The sequence below is a fragment of the Trichomonas vaginalis genome, chromosome VI, assembly GCF_026262505.1.
Source record: "Trichomonas vaginalis G3 chromosome VI, whole genome shotgun sequence".
Classification (NCBI taxonomy): domain Eukaryota; phylum Parabasalia; order Trichomonadida; family Trichomonadidae; genus Trichomonas; species Trichomonas vaginalis.
Genome location: NC_067208.1, coordinates 5,806,126 through 5,825,479, shown reverse-complemented (window position 1 = coordinate 5,825,479; position 19,354 = coordinate 5,806,126). Strand labels below are relative to the sequence as shown.

The following is a 19,354-nucleotide window of genomic DNA, read 5'->3' as shown; positions in this document are numbered from 1 at the left end:
AATTGACAAAAAACTGACACAAAAAATTTAATAAATCAATTTCATGTTTATAACATGATATGTGATATAACATAAGAAATAAATCAAAATACCTCACAACAATTCCAAAATAATATATTTGTTCGATATTTGATTCAAATCCTATTGAATTTTCATCAGTGAGTATATGATATGCCAGATATTGCACAAAATATGCAGATAGGAATATACTTTACATATTCAATCGTTTGTTTGAAGAATTTCTTCATCGAAATACTGGATTGAAGCACGAACTTGAGAAATCTTTATGATTTTATACAATTATGTATTGAAATATTTCATTATTACCACACTATAATCTTTACTGACATAAGATTTTATAAAAATTTCGGAGAGTTTTCAATGATTGTCAGCAAAAATCCTGTTAATCCAGACAACCCAACCATAGGCAATGAAAGCGAAACACACGAAGATGATAACGTGACAGAAGAAATTGACTTTGATGATATAAAAGACGAAGATGAATCAGAGATTAAACATGAAGAATCATCTGATGGGGTAGATTACATTAAAAAATACAAATCGAATCAAAGACACTTAGATACAATTGTCAAATACTTAATAATCATTGGAATAATCATTAGAATTTTATTTTTTTTAATGCCAAAGTTCAAAAGACGTGTTGTTGACACTCCAATCCATCAGACTTCGATGAAATCATTTTTGAAAGATACATTTACATTACTTAATGAACCTTTGAAAAATAAAAATGAAATCATGGAGCAATATAATCAAATTGTGGAATTTCTGCGTGATAACTCCACACGCGAATCAATAATAGATGAAATCAATCGGACAAATCTAGTTGAACGTTCGAAAAAAGTAATTTTAGAATTATCAGAATACTGTGAAAACAATAACAATCAATTGATCATATTTATCATGATATCAGCACTCACAGAGCTTAGAAAATACAATTATCCAGTAACAGCAGATAAAACATATTTATTCAGACTTATTGATAGATGCATGGAAGCATCAACATTAATGAGTACATTATTCAACTTTATTAACACATTTGCAGATAAAAACGAACTATATAATGGATTTTTCAAGGATTTAAGCAAACATTACGCTGACTTTAAGCAAAGACCATATATGTTATCACCTGTTGAATTTATTTATAATCTTGTTCACTTTAGAAAATTGAATGAAAGTGATTATCAGCATGTTTGCAATTTTCTCTCGGAATCAGATCTTCAAAATATGCAAAAGTTTGAAATATATTCATTTTGCCATATTTTTAATAGATTATCATGCTCTGATCGTGATGCAATATTGAATTCAAATGAATGTCAAAAAAATAACTTCTAAGCCAAAGTGAGCTTATCAGCTCGATACTTAAATTATCCATGTTATTTTTGTCCAGATCTTCTATTCTTTTTATGAAATGGATTTTTTATTAACTTATATCAATATCAAATGAGTTAAATGAAATCTATAGAAACATAATTCCATAAATAAATTGACATCACAGATTATTATGGATATTCTCCTATTATGCATGCATTATTATCTGTATCGAGATTGTAAAGCTCCTTGTATTCCATGGTGATAATATTTATATATAAAATTCAAGGATGATGATTGTATTGAAAATGAATGTAAATCAGGATGAAAAATAATTAATAGATTCATGAAAATAAATTTTTTATTATTTAATTATTAACAGTAATTGCATTTGTCAATTATTATGGCAAAATAATCAATATATCAAAAAATTTATATGAAGATTCAATATTTTTATTCATATTTTAAAAATATTAGGCATGTAACATAAAGAAAATACATCTATACTCTATTTATTTCGGAATTTTGTGTTGTAATTGTGCGTTGATTACTGAAAAGGCCATTTCTGGGTTAGACTGGAATGCTGCACTTGCAATCATGGCTTTTGCATTTTGGATAGCATTATGTTTGCTCTTCTTTTGTGAACGACGTGGATCTGCTTCTTTCTGGCTACCTTCTAATGCAATTTTAGTAACTAACTCGGCAAATGCAGAGCCCATAGTAGCTTGTGCTTCGGGAACTTGCTCAACCTGAGCTTGCTTCTTTTCAAGCTCTTCTTGTTTCCGCATCTCGGCTTTAGCTTCTTCTTTAGCTGCTAATTCTTGGGTAAGTTTCTCTTTCTTCTGTTTGCGCTTCTCTTCCTTCTTTGTAGAACCAACTTTTGGCTTTAGTGCTTCTTTTGCACTCATTTTTGATTCTGTTTTTTTTTCCTCGCTTCAATAGACAGAATTGAGAGACATAAAATTTTAATTGATATGATATTAAAAATAGATTCTCACCCATTCATTAATCTGATATATTAGAAATTCGATGTGCTTGATGATGATTCTATTGCATTTCGAGCGAATTTATATGTCAGAGTTGATCATCATGATAAGGTTCAATTTGCCTGATTGAGGACCGAGTTTGAATATTCTTTTGAAGAATTCATCAAAACTTCAATCCTATATGATGCATTTTTCATTCTAATAAGATTAAAGCATAGTTGCTTGTGTGTTCAACGCTGTAGTCTTGTCGAGACGATTTAGATTTTATAAATATAATAATTTTGCCAATTTTTCCGGGGTAAAAATATTCTTTTTAACAAGGAAGCCAAGGAATGTGGAAGTTTTATGTTGCATAATAGACCAGTGATAATAGAACTTTCGAGACACTTAACCGAAATATCAAAATAAATTACTATTAATTTCAGAGGGATGAGCTTCAGTATATTTCATAATCTGACCGAATTTATGACAGAATAAACTTATGCTTATGAGTTTAGTAAAACAATACAAAGAGAAGAAATGAAATGATATGAATAATGATAAGCAATTTCAACTTTTGTGATAATAGAGTTCTTTTTCGCTAAAATAGGAAACTTTGCTTCACAGAAATATGATGAAAAGTGGGAAATCTGGGCAATACAATATCTATTTTGAACCTTAATTTTTGTAACGTATCCTCTTGTTTTATCATTTCTGTCACAGAAAGAATCCTTAACTGTAATTGAACCAGATTCAAATTGAAAAAATTCTACTCCTGGTCCTGTGTTTCCAAGAAATGAACAGTTTTCAATAAGCACATTTGAATTGATTGCATGGAGTGTTCCATGCGAATCTAGTTTGTGTTCATTATTCAAAACGTTACAAAAATTAAAATTATAGTTACCAATATCAATCTGTAAAATTAAACGTGTTGATGTTGTATTACAAAATGATGAATATGTTACGTTACTTAGACCTGTTGATCTTAATATATATATTCCTGAATCATATTCTGCTTCACAGAAACTTGTGTTGATTGCTTTAACTTCAATATTTCCACAGTTAAGACAATTGGTTCTAGGTTTTTCTAAATTTCCGCATTCATAAAATGAACTTTCATAAAGATAATTTTTATTATATGGTTTATCAACTAATTCAACATATGAATGATGTCCATCGTTATTTGTTTTTGATCTGAAGCCACATGTTCGGCGCTGGACAATGGAACTATCACACTTAAAGTAGATAGATCCACCATTGGTATTACTACTGCAGTTAGTAAATGAACACTCAGAATTAAGAAATTTGTTGTTTGCATTAGTAAAATAAATGGCGCTATTGATTGTAATTGTGATGAATATGCTGTTAAAAATAAAGCAAGCGTTTTCTGATGATGCTGCTCGAACATTTTCCCCAGCGATAAGTTTTGGAGAAGTTGATGTTCCATAAAAACGTTCACAAACATCACCAGAAGATTTTCAGTTTCTCCTTTTCAAATTTTAAGGGTCCACTGTAAAAATTGAAAGTCTCTCAAAATTGAGAGGCAATTTGCAATTAATCGTTATCGTCTTTTTTCGAAAATCCACTTTTCCTAGTGTTCTGATTAATATTTTGTGAATGTAACAATGAAGTATATGTTTTAGTAAGATGATAATATATTCTATCACTTCAAATCACATAAAAATTGCAAAATCAGCAAGTATTATAAGAAAATGATTTTTTCGAATTTTTTCGCTTCTGGATGCGTGTTTTGAAAAATAGATATTTTCGAATTTTGATTTTAATTTAAGTATAAATTTTATATTAGGAATTTTTTTGACCTATTTCCAATCATTAATTCCTAAGTTTTTCTAGGAATTTAATTGAGAAGAAATTAGGAAATTCGCTTTAATGCCATTCCATCCTAATATTGTGATGCATGTAGTTTATATTTATTGAGGCTAATGCCGGAATATCGTGCATTTTATAAAAAATTCAAAGAATTGACAATTGGATAGCACAAATTTAATTCTCTAGACAAAGTATTATTGTTTATATATTCAAAGCATTATCCTTAGTTTTGAAATGTTGGCCAAAAATTTTCGTGTTATTTTTTGTGTTTCAGCATAAATTATGTATTGACTTATGAAAGATAAGCATTTTATTCATTATCATAAAGATATACCAAAACAAATTGATAAAATTTAAAAAAAAAGTGTATTTTAGTGGGTATTATTCTGGCTAATGCCCATTTTTAAACGATTTAATATTGACCATATCAATAGACGACTCAATGTAAAAATTTAGATATTATTTTTTTCATTATTCAAACTTTGATAAATTTTAGTATAATGAATGATTTTGTTTCGTGTATGATACAGAAATGAAAAGCTTAATTAATATCATTTTGCATTTTTTCAAGAATGTTAGAGTACATCTACATTAAAAAATCGGATTCGAATTGCAATACTGCATCAAATTGTTGCACATCTGATAAGGATCTCAAAAGAGTAAAGTTAATTTTTTTGTGTTTTTTTAAGTTTTGGGCCTTAGTAAAAACACCATCTTGAGCAATATTTTTGGGACGACGATAGACCTTATTTGGCCTTACAGTGGACCCTTAATGAATTCTTAGAAAGGAGAAAACATATCTTTCTCTGAAAATTAATTATACTTGTTGAAAACTACTTTTTCGTCCTCCTTTTCAATTTTTTACTGATTTTTTCTTCTCTCAATTTCATTTTTAATGCTCTTCAAAGACGTCAGATCATGATTAGAGAAGAAGTGTGTGAATGGGAAGCATTACAACAAGGATTACTCTTTTCAGATATTCTCAAAAGATTTCAAACCGAAATCTATAAATCATAGCAATTCATTAAATGTCTGTAAACATCCTAGATCTGTGTTCTCATCTCCTATCATATAATGAAGTTGGTTTTTCCTTTTCTGATAAAATATAGCACTTGCCGTTAGCTCCTTGTCCAGCATTGACAATCACTTGATAAAGAGCTTTTATTTTGCCTGGGAGAATATTAAAGATCAGATTAAATAAATGGGATGAATTCAAATTTTAAATTAAATTTTGAATTAATAAGCAAAAACAATGCTTTGCATCTTTTATATCCAAACAAAACATAATTCAATGATTCTATGCATAGAAAATGCTTTTTTCAAATTGAATAATTAATTCACTTATAAATTTGATTTGTACATGGTCATAACAACTCTTCATAAAATTCTGGATTTAAATTTATATTTTGGATGCTGTTACTCAAGAAATCCATTGAATCAATATCAAGTCGAATGTTTTCAAGACTATCTATACCTGAATCATTTAAAACATCAAATTTTGACCCAGATGTTTCTGTTGGTGCGGTGCAATTAAGCGGGATTTCAATATTTTTTGTTTGAGATGTCCATTCAAGCTTTAAAACTTTAGCTTCGGCGTCATGAAAGTCAACTCCCTGTGGCGGTTGAATCTGCCTTTTATGACCTATAAAAGAATGAAATCTTTCCTCATGGAGGGGGAAGCCGTTTCTTCCTACGCAAATAATCCTTCCCCCAACTTGACCATTGCGAATATTATCAAATAACACTATACGAAGATGTTTCTTAGCTATTCTTACCATATGTTAAGTAAAAACCGAAATATTTGTTTCAAATACCGAAGCAATGTCAAAATTTGTCTATTTTGAATATCAGAAAACCGTTATTTTTTTTACCAAAGTTTTAAAATTCGATTAATAAATAACGAAACTATATGCTCACGAAAATACAGTTTTTGCGCTTGTTTTGCAAACAGTGAGTTTCAATTAAAAAAAATCAAGAGATTGTAATATCATTCATTGATCGAAAATGTTAAATTTATGTTTTTTCCGACGACGGTTTTAAATTCAATTTTTATATCCACCACAACGAAAATTTCAAAATTTTCGTTGTGAATTTTTATTTATTTTTTATTTATTTTGATTTTGTATAAACTCTATGAAAATTTTGTGAAAAATATTCCCATCATATTATGGGGACTCTTTTCTACAATGTTTGAGTGATTTCTTAACAAAATTTACAACTATTTAATTTTTCAAGTAACATTCAAAATTGAATTATAGAATTCTATTAGACGGCTGAAACATTTTTATACTCCACAACATTCTCTATAAAAATACACTATTTTTATTCTCAAAAATTTTTGACTCATTTTCTGATGGGAAATGTTTTTCATTCTATGCATTAAGACTTCATCCTTCAAGTATTCTAACATAACTCAAGACAAATTAGATGTACATGCCAAAATACTTGATGAATCCATTTTCTATAATGTAAGTTGCAGAGAAATTTCACTTATTGATACTGAATCAATAATCATTCTAACTGGAATTCAAAACCTCAAGATAATAAATCTCCCTTCTTCATTAAATAAAATAAACTTTTTGGCATTTCCCCATATGACAGATTTATCATTTACAGTTACACTGGAATCAGAAAATATCTATATTGATCATGATTCATTATTTTATAGCGACAAGCAAACATATTTAATACGCTATTTTGGAAAAAAAGATAAATTTAATATAAGTTTTCCATGCACAATATGTCCATATGCCTTTGACATACATAATTATTATGTTAATGAATTGATTTTTGATGCTGAAGTAGCAAATTTCATTCATAGCCAACCAAATATTTTCAATACAATAATTATCAAATCAAAAATTTTTATAGAGGGATCAAACCCCATCAAAACATCAAGGCTCTATCTTTATTCTGATGGGAAGGAAGTTTATTTTGACACGGAACATCTTTATCTTTTCCACCCCGAAATAAATCTTGATGGACTTAATCCACAATTATTTTTGGCAAAAAATGTCACATTTTACAGTGAGAATATTACTGGAGATTTGAGCGAATGGAGAAAATTAGAAAATATTACATTTGTAAATTCAGGAAATTTATGTTTATCTGATTCTTTGTTGCCGACATCAAGAACACTAAATATACATTTTCTCAATACAATTAATATCAAAACTTTTGAAGATACACCTCTTTTTTCACTCATAGATTACCAAATAAATTATACATTCCCAACAAACTATAACTTTATTCCTTCGAATTTCTTTAGTTGTGCAAATTTAGGAAAAGAATATAAAATTAAAGAAGATGTGATTGATATCGGTACAAATGCTTTTGAAGGTTGTATAACAATTGAAAAAATTATTCTTCCACCAGAAGTTCATTCATTAAAGAGGTGTACATTTAGAAATTGCAGGAATCTTAAAGAAATCGATTTGAGTAATATAGAAAGTATAGGTCATTCTTGTTTTAGTGGTTGCAAATCATTGAAAAAGATTAATATTTCTAATGTAAATAATTTAGGATCAAATGCATTCTCTAAATTCACAGATTTAAAGGAAGTCATTTTGTCAAATAAATTGAGGTATATACCTGAAAATTTGTTTTCTCATTGCTATAATTTGACTGTAATTAACATTCATGATAACGTTTCTGAACTAGGAAAGAATTGTTTTGATCAAACTTCTATTGAAGTACTTCGAATACCAAATTCTGTGGAAAGAATTGGTTCATTAGGAGAAATGAAATCTCTCAAGAAATTATATATTGAACAAAACTCTAGACTTTCAAAGATTATTTATACTTTATTTGGATCAATTCATTGTTATGGAACTAAGATAAATTTACCAAATCTAGAAAATATCGATTTGACAAGCAACGGAAATTTTAATATTAAAAACGACTGCTTGTATGATAAGGATTATTCAACATTAATTGTTTCTCTTCCAAGAAAAAATTCAGCGAGAGTTTATATCATGAATAGAACAAAAACAATACAAACACTTGCTTTCTTCAATAATCCAAATATAAAGTCGATTATTTCCATTGATAATATGAATTTGGAAATATCTACAGGTGCTTTTTATAATTTGACAAATCTAAGAACAATTGTTTTCAGAAATGAAACATTGCTTAGCAATAACTCTTTTATCGGATGCATGCGTCTTTCAAAACTAAAAACTAATGATTGCCAGCAAGAGTTTATTGACAAATTTAAATATTCAGGGATACAAACTGACATACTTAATTCGACAGATTTTTGTCAAATATTGCCAGAACCATCTGACAATGAAAACATCCGGTTCATTATAAAGGAAACATTAAAATATAGAAGAAGATAATATTTATAAGCAGTTACTATTATAAAATGTTAGCAACAATAAAGATGTTATATTAAATTTGTTTGTAATAATAAAATCTAATACTATTTATTAAGAATTCACGTATGATATGTGGAATTAGATTCGTAATTCCTAACACATTAAAATTGAGTTTCATATTAGTTTAAATCAATTTGATGCCTAAATATTACAATATACCTTTTTTAAATTATAACTTACTTTCAACTATTAACATTTTGATGTTATAATGCTAATATTACAAGTATAAAAATCATGCTTTATTTCTCTACAAAGTTTTCATATTTACATTAGCTCCTTATAAAACATGATATGAATCAAACTCTAAATCCACAGTTATCTTGTTAACATTAATACGTAACAAGGGTCAATAGTGTTTCAATACAAGTAATCATTATTCGATAATTTAATTTCGCATAATAAGGAAAAAAGTTCCAATTTAATGAAACTATTTCCATTTTGACTCATAAAGAGGATCACTAAATTGTGAGTGAATAAAAATTCTCGGAATCAAAAAAAAAGAAGTCAAAAATAAAATTAAACATAAAAAATTATTTTTAATTTTTTTACACCTTAGAATACTCAGCGAGAACTTTTTCGACGTCTTGTATCTGATCCAAAGCATCATTAGACATGACATCGCTTTGCAACATTGCAGACATTGCGAACATTGGATCTACACCACTTTTATTGATAATTCTCAAAGGATTTGAGTAATTTTCAACACTTCTCTTTAAAGAGTCCAATTTTCTTTGTATTATATTCTTCTGGTGTTCCTGGCATTCGCAGCACATATTTGTATTTTCGCCAAGACATTCGATATGATAAGAATGTCCACAAAGGAAGTGTTTTGCAGGGAGATCAATCACCCCATTACATTTTCTGCATCTTGTTTGATTAGCTTTGTAATGTTGTGTTGTCAGTTTTAGTTGTTGTGTGTCTTCATCAACTAATTCATATTCAGTTTGCATCAAAATTTTCTCCATTTTTTGAATTCTTGTTTGTTTTGCTTTGAATTCAGCTCTTGCGATTGATTTAATTATATACATTTTAAGTTTCCTGTCTTTACCAATTATCTCGAGAAGATCAAGGAAATCTATTGGTCCATTAACATCTTCCATTTCTCTGTAAATTTTTTTTTGGTTTTTATTTATTTTCATCTTCAATTTTTCTTGTGTTTGGTTTTCATCTTCTTCTTGTTCGACTTTTAAGTCAATATCTATTGTATCATAATACAATTCAGATACTCTTGTCTCTGCTTGTTTCCTCGCTAATACAATATTAATTATCATTTCTTCTATCGTAGTTGTTAACAATTCAATGTCACTTTTTGAAGATTTGACACGCGCTTCAACCAAATATTGTAAAGCGTATCTCCAGAGAGCTTTTGTTTGTCTCCAAATGGGAATTGGGTATGATTCAGCGAACAATTTAGGAATCTGTTCGTATCTCAACAGTTTGATGTATTCTTCATAGAACTTCACATCTTCTTTCATGTAAATTCTCTGCAAACCGTATTTGTAGTCCTCTGATTTGAAGAACAACATCAATGTTTCATTGTCATATTTTTGATCGTTCTGTTGTAAATTGAAATATTTGTCGAAAATTGCGTTTCTTTCTTGATCTTTGTCTTTAAAGATAACGCTCATCATTGCGACATTCCATACATCTTTTGTACAGATCGACGGATTGCTTTCGATGAGTTTTTCGACAAAATTTACTAAAATATGTGGTTTCAAGAAGAAAACACGCATTACTTCCTCTGGATCAACGAATTCCTTCTTGATTTCAATGTTGGGAGGTGGATTTGTCGGACAGCCGTAACAGCAGCAATCAGCTAAAAATTCTGTAAATTTTTTCATGTCACTTTTGTCCTTAAAACTGTCGACCATGTCTGTTCCGTATCTTTTGATGATGCTCATGACTTCGGAAGCGTTGATGGTCGTCATGTGCTGGAAAATGAGTTTGTATTCATGGTCTTCGGCCAACATTCCGCAGTATTCCATGTGCAAACCGTAATTTTTCGCAATTTCAAGGGCTTCCTTCCTGTAAGCACTCAAATTAAGGACTTCGACAGCTGTTGCTACATCGTAGTTAGGTTGCATCTGCTTCTGGGAGTTTTCTATGTACTTTTGGATTTTATCATCTTTTCTTAGCTTCGTGTAACAGTTGAACAGGAGAGTTGTGTGCTGCTTGTTGGCAAGCCTGTTCGCCTGAAGCCCTTCGAGGTATCTAACAAGGTATTCTGCGTACTGGGGGTCAATAAATTTCGTAATTACAGCAGAAGGCTCCAAAAAGCCAATTGTTTGGATGTATTCGTCAATTGACTTATCAAACTTATGTTTGGCGTAGTAGGAATCAGCTCTTTTCGCATGAATCATTGAGATATATTCTTGGCCCATCTTGTGAGTGGCCGCAATCGACAGAGCTACATCGAACTGCTCATTCTGAATAATTGTAGTGATCTTATCGTTCATGTCTACTTCGACCATTCTTGTGATAACATTATTTGAACGGACAAGAATGACGGAATTCCATTCATGGAAGACATAACGCACTGTATCACCATTTGCCGCCTTTCCGAATATGCAGGGAGGCTGGAAATTGTAGATTCTGATGGCAGAATCGTGGGATTTGTTGAAAATGCAGAGAAGAGCGTTTCCTATCCAATGGATTTGGTTTGGCTCTGCATTGAGAGTGTATTCAAGTGGATTTCCTAGCACTTGTTTGTTTAATTTGTTTACCATCGTAGAAAGGTTGCCGTTCGTGGTTTTAACCTGCTTGGAACGTTTCCTCTTCTCTGTTGCGGCCGTCTGCTGCGTATTATTTGAATGGCCGGACTCTGTAAGTTGTCCATATTTATCATAAAAGGAAATTTTGTTTTGCGTGCACGTAAGTAAGATGCCGTCTTCCTTAAGTGTAACCATGCCTGGCCCGATGTCTACATTTTGCATTGTAGAACGATTTACTGGTTCTTCGTTAAATTCGTCAGCCCAGTCGTAATAACGGATTGATTTTGCTGTGGTAACGAAGAATGCATGGACTTGAGGGTTGTTGGAGTCAACAGTGAACAGTAAATTAGTAATTGTATCTTGTAAAGTAACATTTATTGGTTTTGAGGTATACGGCTCTTGGAATATGATGATCTTACGCCCTTCCATCGTGTAGGCAAATTTAGAAAGGTCTTTGTTGATTGCTAGAATAAAAGGCTGATTTTGAATTAATTCTTGAGGATAGAACTCTTTTGGAACATGGATAACCTTCCTTTGTGGATCACCTGTTTCAAATAGTATGAAATAGAAACTATCACGTGATGAAGTTGATTTCACAGCAACTAATCCAAGAGCTTTCTTCTTTGCAAGGTAAATTGATAGGAAAAGCTCATTTTCTTGACGTTTTAGTGTCGTTGACTTGTCTGAATTTGGATTTGTAATGATAGCACCTTCAGAAGGTCTGATATATCCAAAATTTCCACCGAAACCAGTGTCACACTTCGACAAATCAAGATCCATAAGCTTGGGATATGGATTGTCGATGACATCATATAAGTGGTATTCACGGTAATTCGGATCAGTCATTAATTAATTATTTTTCTTTTTTCTGAAATTTGAAAAAAAATAAATTTCTGAGAAACGAGATCGCATTCCTCAGTTAGATCTGATTTTTAAATTTTGATAGTAAAATCGAATATACTTTTATAATTGCGGAGGATTTCCTTCTTATTCTTCTACTAATAGCATATTTTTAAATAAATCAAATTTAATTCCGAAATCAGGTATGAAAATATGGAACATTTTGTATCTATAAAGCAAAATAATCTATTGATCGGACTCTTGTCTATTTTTTCAAAAATTTATAAAAATATTTTACCAAATTACAGGATTAAGACATTCTTACAAATGGTTATGACCTAAACTTATGCAATATGGCTTTTTAATAATGATGTAATAGCAATACAATGAGAGATTACAACGAAATCGATTCGAATTTGGTACTTTTTGCTTCAAAATTCTACAGTAAGCTAATTTAAAAGATAGGTATCAAAAATAATGATATGATAGCTCTCGAAATCAAGGATTTGTTCATGAAATTTTGATAAGAAATGTCACTTTTTCTGCGAAAAGATAAGAAATCGATGTTTAACTTTGCTGACTTTGCCCACCCGGATTATTCTCAGGGAAGGCATAAGAATTTTACGCCAGGCAGAGTTAGAAACATTCAATTTTCTCCAGACAAGCCAAATGAAATCATAAAGACAGAAGAAGTTCAAAATATTTCTCCAAAATCTTCTCCTGACAAAACTACAAAAACAGAGCGACCAAAACTTGTTGTTGAGAAGATAAAGAAAGAAGAACCGAAAGAAGAACCTGAGCCTACCAATCAATTAACAGTAGAAAAAACACCTCAAGAGCAAACACCTGCTACTAATCAACAATACGCACAATATGCATATGGATATCAATATCCCAACCCATATATGTATCAATATGCACAAAATGCGCAATATCCAAGTCAATATCCTTATCCATACACAACACCTGAACAAATAGCTTATGCATATCAATACGCATATCAAATGTATGGTATACAACCACCAAATACTCAAGTTATGCCAAACCAACAACAAGAACAACCAAAACATAAGAAAACTGTTAAAAAAGTTAAAGTTTCAAGGCTCAAACCACGTGTTGAAGATGATAAACCAGCAGCACCATTCGGAAATGACTTAGAAAATAAGAATACAATTGATGATTATATAGAAGAATACGAATACTACGAAGAAGAAGAGGAAGAGAACGAATTACCTCAGCAGCAATCCGTAATGCAGAATCCGATTGTTAAACAACCACTTTTAGTACAGAAACCATTAAATCCGATTCCTACAACTCCATATCAATATGGAGAGCATTCTGGCATCATATTTGACCAAAGCGGACTCTCAATTGAACGACCAACTACGAATAAATCTCTCAAACTCGAATGGCTCCCTCCTGGCGTAAATTTGAAAGAAAAAGAGCCAATTGATGCAATTTTAAAGCGATCTGGCATCTCAATCATAAAGAAAGAGAAGGCCCAGTATAAGCCCATTGTCGTAAACCTAAGAGAAAAGACCCCAGAAGAAATTGAAGAAGAAAAACGTCAAAAAGAGGAAGAAGAAAGAATCCAGCACGAAAAGGAAGAAGCAGAAAAGCGCAAGAAGGAAGAAGAAGAGAGATTGGAAGCAGAAAGAATCGCTAGAGAAGAAGCAGAAAAAATTAGATTACAAGAAGAAGAGAAACTTAAAGAATTGGAACGAATTGAAGCAGAAAAGAATGAACCCGTTCAAGATCATCAAGTTATCCTCGATGAAGATCAGCCAATAGAAGAGAATAACGATGAAGATTTCGGACTTCCCCATTTCGATGAAAAAAGTGACACCCATTCACCCGAACCTAGTAATTTCATTCCAACTGTTAATATTAAATCAACTATTGAAGAAACAACGGAAACAAACACTGAAAGTGATGTTTTCCATCGTATGGACATAGAAGAGAATATTTTGAAGCAATCTCAACAGAAGAAAGAAGAAATTGAAGCAGAACAGCGTCCATTTGATGATCATAATGAAGAAGAGTTCCAATTCTTCGAGGGAGCCATGAGAAAGCCTCCGATTATCATTGCTCCTCCAGACAGCGGATTCGATGAGAATGCCTTCAGTATCCATAATGAAGATAAGCCAGGATTCACATCCCCGCAGCCAGATCCTTTCCTTTTCAGCAAAGAAAGTTCAGCAAGCGCATCTCAAGAAAAATTCCAACTTTCTCGAGATAATTCCGGCTCATCGGAGATGTTCAACTTCAATACTCCTCAAAATAACTCTTCAGACCTCTTGAAAGCTCCAACTTTCGGTTCATTTAATTTCAATTCCAATAATTCACAAGATTCCTTCGTCAAACCACCAACATTCAGTGGATTTAACTCCCAGTCCTCTCCATCCTTCAGTTTTGGCCAGAGTAGCTACTCCTTTGGCTCCCAGGCGATCGATGCATCAGCTCTTCCTCGCGCTCCTGTTTTCGCTTTCGGAGGAGGAAATTCCGACGAAACAATCAAAGCTCCTGTTTTCAGATTCGGTCAGCCATCGCTTAACGAAGGCCCTGTCACACCTACAACGGCAAATCCAATGCCAGAAGACGAAAACGACGAAAGCGAGAAAGAAGAAAACAATTTGATGAAAGATTCTGCTCCTGAATTTTCTTCTGACGTTTTCGGAGGTTTGATTCACTTGGAACGCGAACAGGAGAAACAGGAATCAGACCACGAAGCAGAGACAACGAAGGCGGAACCTGTTATTGATAATGATTTGGATGATATCCTCGGTATTGTTTAAATTTTATTTTTTATATACTTTTTATTTTTGTTTTTTTTTACAAAGACAAACTTTTAAAAGAATCATATGTAAGGAAGTACGGTGAAGTAACCCCAACAGCCCAAATTGGGTCACTTTAATAAATGATTAAACCTTTTGGCAATTTAATTGGTGATACTCAAGTTATTATGTTTCCATAATCATGCTCATTGCTTTTCTTTATTATAATTTGTAACAATTTAAGGAGTGATACTCAGGTCAAATTTGCAGAAATGGATACTGCAAGTGGCATTATATACTTTCCCCTCTGCTAGGGAAAAAAATTATATTATTCACATTAAGATGATAAAAATTATAATGAGGGAATATCCCTCCCATAGTAAACACTATTCTCTATAATATATTTTTATAAGAATTTATTTGGAAATAAAAGCTTTATCTCAAGTGTATTGATGAATCACATGACAACTTGAAAATAGAGTATCATAGTTATATTGATGAAAATGAATAAAAATGATTCTAAATATTAAAAGTTCCTTTATTATTTAACAACAACAAACAAAAAATAATAAGGAAAAGATAAAATTAAAACGCATAAAAAAATTAAACATGGTTATATAAATCCGAGTTAAATAAAGATATTATTAGGATCGATATCATCTTCATCACCATTAAAGAATGGATCATCCGTGTCGGATGCATATGCAATAGTAGTAAGAATTTCGGTAAGATATTTCGTCTTTTCAGCATCAACATTTAATGGATCGGTCTCTGAACTTTCCGCACTCTTGTCATTACTATTGTTGTCTTCGTTGTTCTTCTTGTGACGAACATATAAAACAATACCAACAATGATCAATGAAATCAAAATCAATGTACAAACAATACCAATGATCATGAAGTTCAGTGGATTGGATTTAGAACTGGAACCATTGTCTTTCTGTTGTTCGGTGTTACTTGATGTTGAAACTGCGGCGCCACCTTGTGCAATAGTACGTGCTAATGAACGTGTAGGAGAGATGGTTTCAACTGGAGTAGGATTGAATGTAATGAATGGTGTATCGAACATAGTTTCAAATGCAGTAGAAAATGGTGTTGAATGTGGAGTGGAAAATGCTGTTTCAAACGGAGTTGATGATGCGGTTGAAAATACTGTTTCGAATGCTGTAATAAATGGAGTTTCGAATGGAGTAACTGCCTTTGATAAGTCAGGTGTTTGATGGGCTGTTGAAAATGGAGTAGAATGTGCGGTAGAAAATGGAGTGTCAAATGCGGTTTCGAACGCAGTTAAAAATGGAGTGTCATATGGAGTAGAAAATGCGGTAGATGATGCGGTCGAGAATGCAGTTGAAAATGGTGTTTCAAATGATGTTTCAAATGGAGTGGAATGTGCAGTAGAAAATGCTGTTTCAAATGCAGTCAAATATGGTGTTTCGAAGACTGTTTCAACTGGTGTCTCTGCGAATGTTGGTGATGGCGGCGGCGTTGGACTTGGAATTGGTGTCTCCATTGGTGTTGGAATCCATCTTGCTTCAACTTTGAAATTATATGCGTAACGATAACCAAAGAAACCTTGTAATTGTGGACTAATAGCATCAGAGAAAACTGCAAAGTAAATTCTTCCTCCTTCTTCAATTACAAGTTCTGGTAATTCAAAATATGAATTAACAATTTGTGGAACATCAAGTTTCCACATGAAAATTGCATCACTAACGCTTGCAGATCCTCTAGAGGCGATTACATAAAATTTTGTCAATCCGGTATACCATATTTGGAAATTAATTTTTGGAATGAGTTTATAACCACCTTCAACATCAACATAATGCCAATTCACTAAATAAGCATTTGTTGGGAGTAATTCATCGCTTGCTTGTCCTTCTAATGCATTAAACATTACTGTTTGACAGAAGTAGCCTCTACTGTTTCCCTCGCATTGACAGACACCATTTTCACCACATGGTTGGCCCGAACAATTAGCTGGACATGTTGGATTTTCTAATTTCTGGAGTTTGAATGGAACTGCATCATTTTTAGTGTCAATACCTGCAGTGATAGACAAAGCGAATGTAACATCAACATCGTCATCAACATGGAAATCATTTGAAAATATATGGATTTTAACAGTTGTCGGATCAATTTGTCGGATATATGCTCTTTCTACTGTTGATCTTTGGTCTGCTTCATGTGTATTAAAAATGGAGTTTCCTGCAATTGTTGTTCCTGCAGCTTCAACAACCAAATTCAAATCAATGTAAACAAGATGTCCATCATCTCTTGGTAAAGGCAAATCAAGATAAGCCATTGTTACTGATAATCCAGAAGTTTTTGTTGTATTGAATTCATAAACAAAATGTTCATTTGGTCCTATTTTAACATTATCCAAAATTCTGATACCGCCATTAAATGGAGTATCAGCACCAACACCAAGAGGATCAGCAAGAATTGATGGGCCACGGAGATTTTCAAATAAGAAATAACCTTGACGACCAGAATTTACAGCAATGGCTCGAAGTAAGTTTCCTGATGGACTGAATGCATCGTCTGGATTTGGTTGTCCTGATGGATAATATCCTTTCTCAAAGAACTCTCTGACTAATGCAAGTTCTCCTGCTGCAAGAGCTGTAGCTCCTGATGTTCCATCTAATGAAATTAGACTGTCAAATGAAGTATCTCCAAGTGTTGAATTAGCTCTTGCTGATTTAGTTCCTGAACCAGCGAATATAACATCTGGTTTTCTGATGCCATCAAGTGTTGGACCAGTCTCAAATGGATAATTAAGATTTCCCCAGTCAAAATCGTTTTTATAAGTAATGCGTCCATATGATTCATTTGTCATTTGATTAATTGTTTCTTCTGATGTTGTTAAGATTAAAATAGGACCGGTTCGGGAACAGTTTGTCAGGTTGTCAAGGTAAACAAGAACACGTGTGCCATCAGGAATGTTTTCAACACATTCATATGAATACTTCATTAAGCCATCACCACTAATGTTTGAAATAGAAAGATTAGAATAATCAATAATTGGTGATTTCGTTTGATAAAAGAATGTCTCATTACTATATAATGTAGCAGGTTTTTCTCCAGACCATATTGATATAACTAAGTTTGAATTCGGGTTGTTTTCAATGTTAGAAACCTGTTGTCTTGTTGATGATCCAACTGTTAAGACATTGATGGCATCTGCAGGAGATGCAACTTTATTTCCTGTGGCTGGAAATAGGAAAAGTTTGTCTGGGTTTTCAAATGCAGCTTTGTTTAAGGCATTTGTAAGAGTGGGTGAATAACCTGATGACGCCCAACTGTTTGATGAGATCTTAGAGCCAACAGAATCCATTGATTCTGTAAGTTTTGTGAAATTGATTTGAGAATCAATTGTTGTATCTGAGATTTCAATGACATGAAGTTTAGCGTTCGTTGCTGCGCCTTCATATAAAGCATTTGCTGAATAGTCGGCTTCCGGAGTACCGGCAATAAGACCGGCACAGTATGTACCATGAACGTGATCACTGATGTTAAACTCAGTGGATGAATTAGTCCAGTTCTCGTATTTGTAGATCTTTCTGTGAGTAGGATATGTATTTGGACCATCAATTGAAACGATTGAATCTGAAAAGAAAGTATGTGAAAAATCAACACCGTCATCAACAATTGTGACAGTCTGACCGTCTCCTGTGAGGCCCAATAGTGTTGTAAGTCTTCGATCTGGACGAAGTTTCCAGCCATCGTAACCTAGACTGTTAGTACCAACTTCAGAAAAACCAACAGCAAATCTAGCATGAAATTCAATGGGCGATGATGGTTCTACACTTAAGACATGTTCATCGGAAAGAATATCATCAATCATGTCGTTGTCAACGACTTTGCAAGAAAAGGTTTCAAAACCAGAAGGTTCACATTGTGTTGGATAGTGCCATGATTCGGATGCACGAACAAAATAATGATTTGTAGAAGAATAATTAATATTGTTGTAGTACTTTGGTAAATAAGGTTCAATATCAAAATGTGATGTAGATGTAAAATAGTTGTATTCGTCTTGATCTAAGTACGACATGAAGATTTCTTGAGTGACTTTATGTTCATATCGAAAAATGTGTGGGTAATGTTTGCGATAATTTCGATAAATATCACCTCGAAGTGAAAAAAGTGCATGCAAATAGAACCAGCCGCTTGTTTGCGTCTCAAGGAGGCGGCGTCCTCGACGTGCTTCTGGTATAAAATTGATTCCTCCTCGAAGCACCATTATAAAAGTGACACTTATCAAAAAATAGGAATTTGAGAGAATTGAAATTTTAATAAATTTACCAGTCTCTTAGTATGCTTATCCATATTTTCGATAAAAAATATACTCCGGCAGATTTTACCTCAAAAATTTGATTTGATAATAAAGTTTCGGATAAATGGATCGATTAGATCTATTGGATTGAATTCTAATTTCAAGATTTGAAAGTTCAACTTTTATTATGATCATTCAAAAATGCAAGGACAATTTTATCAGATAATAATATTAACATATTATTTAGATAAAA

The 19,354-nt window shown here is 32.2% G+C and overlaps 6 protein-coding genes across 6 annotated transcripts, besides 1 other annotated feature; 3 read left to right on the top strand and 3 right to left on the bottom strand.

Moving 5' to 3' along the window:
* Positions 1–381: 381 nt before the first annotated feature.
* Positions 382–1,353, top strand: TVAGG3_0812330 (uncharacterized protein; the record flags this gene model as incomplete). Its single annotated transcript, XM_001583501.1, has 1 exon — positions 382–1,353. The coding sequence occupies one exon, from the start codon at positions 382–384 to the stop codon at positions 1,351–1,353; it is 972 nt and encodes a 323-aa protein (XP_001583551.1).
* A 325-nt stretch (positions 1,354–1,678) lies between these two features.
* On the bottom strand, positions 1,679–2,255 carry TVAGG3_0812320 (uncharacterized protein; the record flags this gene model as incomplete). The annotated part of the gene is made up of 1 exon (XM_001583500.2): positions 1,842–2,237. The coding sequence occupies one exon, from the start codon at positions 2,235–2,237 to the stop codon at positions 1,842–1,844; it is 396 nt and encodes a 131-aa protein (XP_001583550.1).
* Positions 2,256–3,797: 1,542 nt separating this feature from the next.
* Positions 3,798–4,892: a mobile genetic element.
* Positions 4,893–6,504: 1,612 nt separating this feature from the next.
* On the top strand, positions 6,505–8,513 carry TVAGG3_0812300 (uncharacterized protein; the record flags this gene model as incomplete). Its single annotated transcript, XM_001583499.2, has 1 exon — positions 6,719–8,464. The coding sequence occupies one exon, from the start codon at positions 6,719–6,721 to the stop codon at positions 8,462–8,464; it is 1,746 nt and encodes a 581-aa protein (XP_001583549.1).
* Positions 8,514–9,043: 530 nt separating this feature from the next.
* TVAGG3_0812290 (vacuolar protein sorting-associated protein 11-like protein family) lies at positions 9,044–12,082 on the bottom strand (the record flags this gene model as incomplete). The annotated part of the gene is made up of 1 exon (XM_001583498.1): positions 9,049–12,060. The coding sequence occupies one exon, from the start codon at positions 12,058–12,060 to the stop codon at positions 9,049–9,051; it is 3,012 nt and encodes a 1,003-aa protein (XP_001583548.1).
* Positions 12,083–12,608: 526 nt separating this feature from the next.
* TVAGG3_0812280 (uncharacterized protein) lies at positions 12,609–14,849 on the top strand (the record flags this gene model as incomplete). The annotated part of the gene is made up of 1 exon (XM_001583497.1): positions 12,618–14,849. The coding sequence occupies one exon, from the start codon at positions 12,618–12,620 to the stop codon at positions 14,847–14,849; it is 2,232 nt and encodes a 743-aa protein (XP_001583547.1).
* A 570-nt stretch (positions 14,850–15,419) lies between these two features.
* TVAGG3_0812270 (proprotein convertase-related family) lies at positions 15,420–19,061 on the bottom strand (the record flags this gene model as incomplete). Its single annotated transcript, XM_001583496.2, has 1 exon — positions 15,457–18,879. The coding sequence occupies one exon, from the start codon at positions 18,877–18,879 to the stop codon at positions 15,457–15,459; it is 3,423 nt and encodes a 1,140-aa protein (XP_001583546.1).
* Between the last annotated feature and the right edge of the window lie 293 nt (positions 19,062–19,354).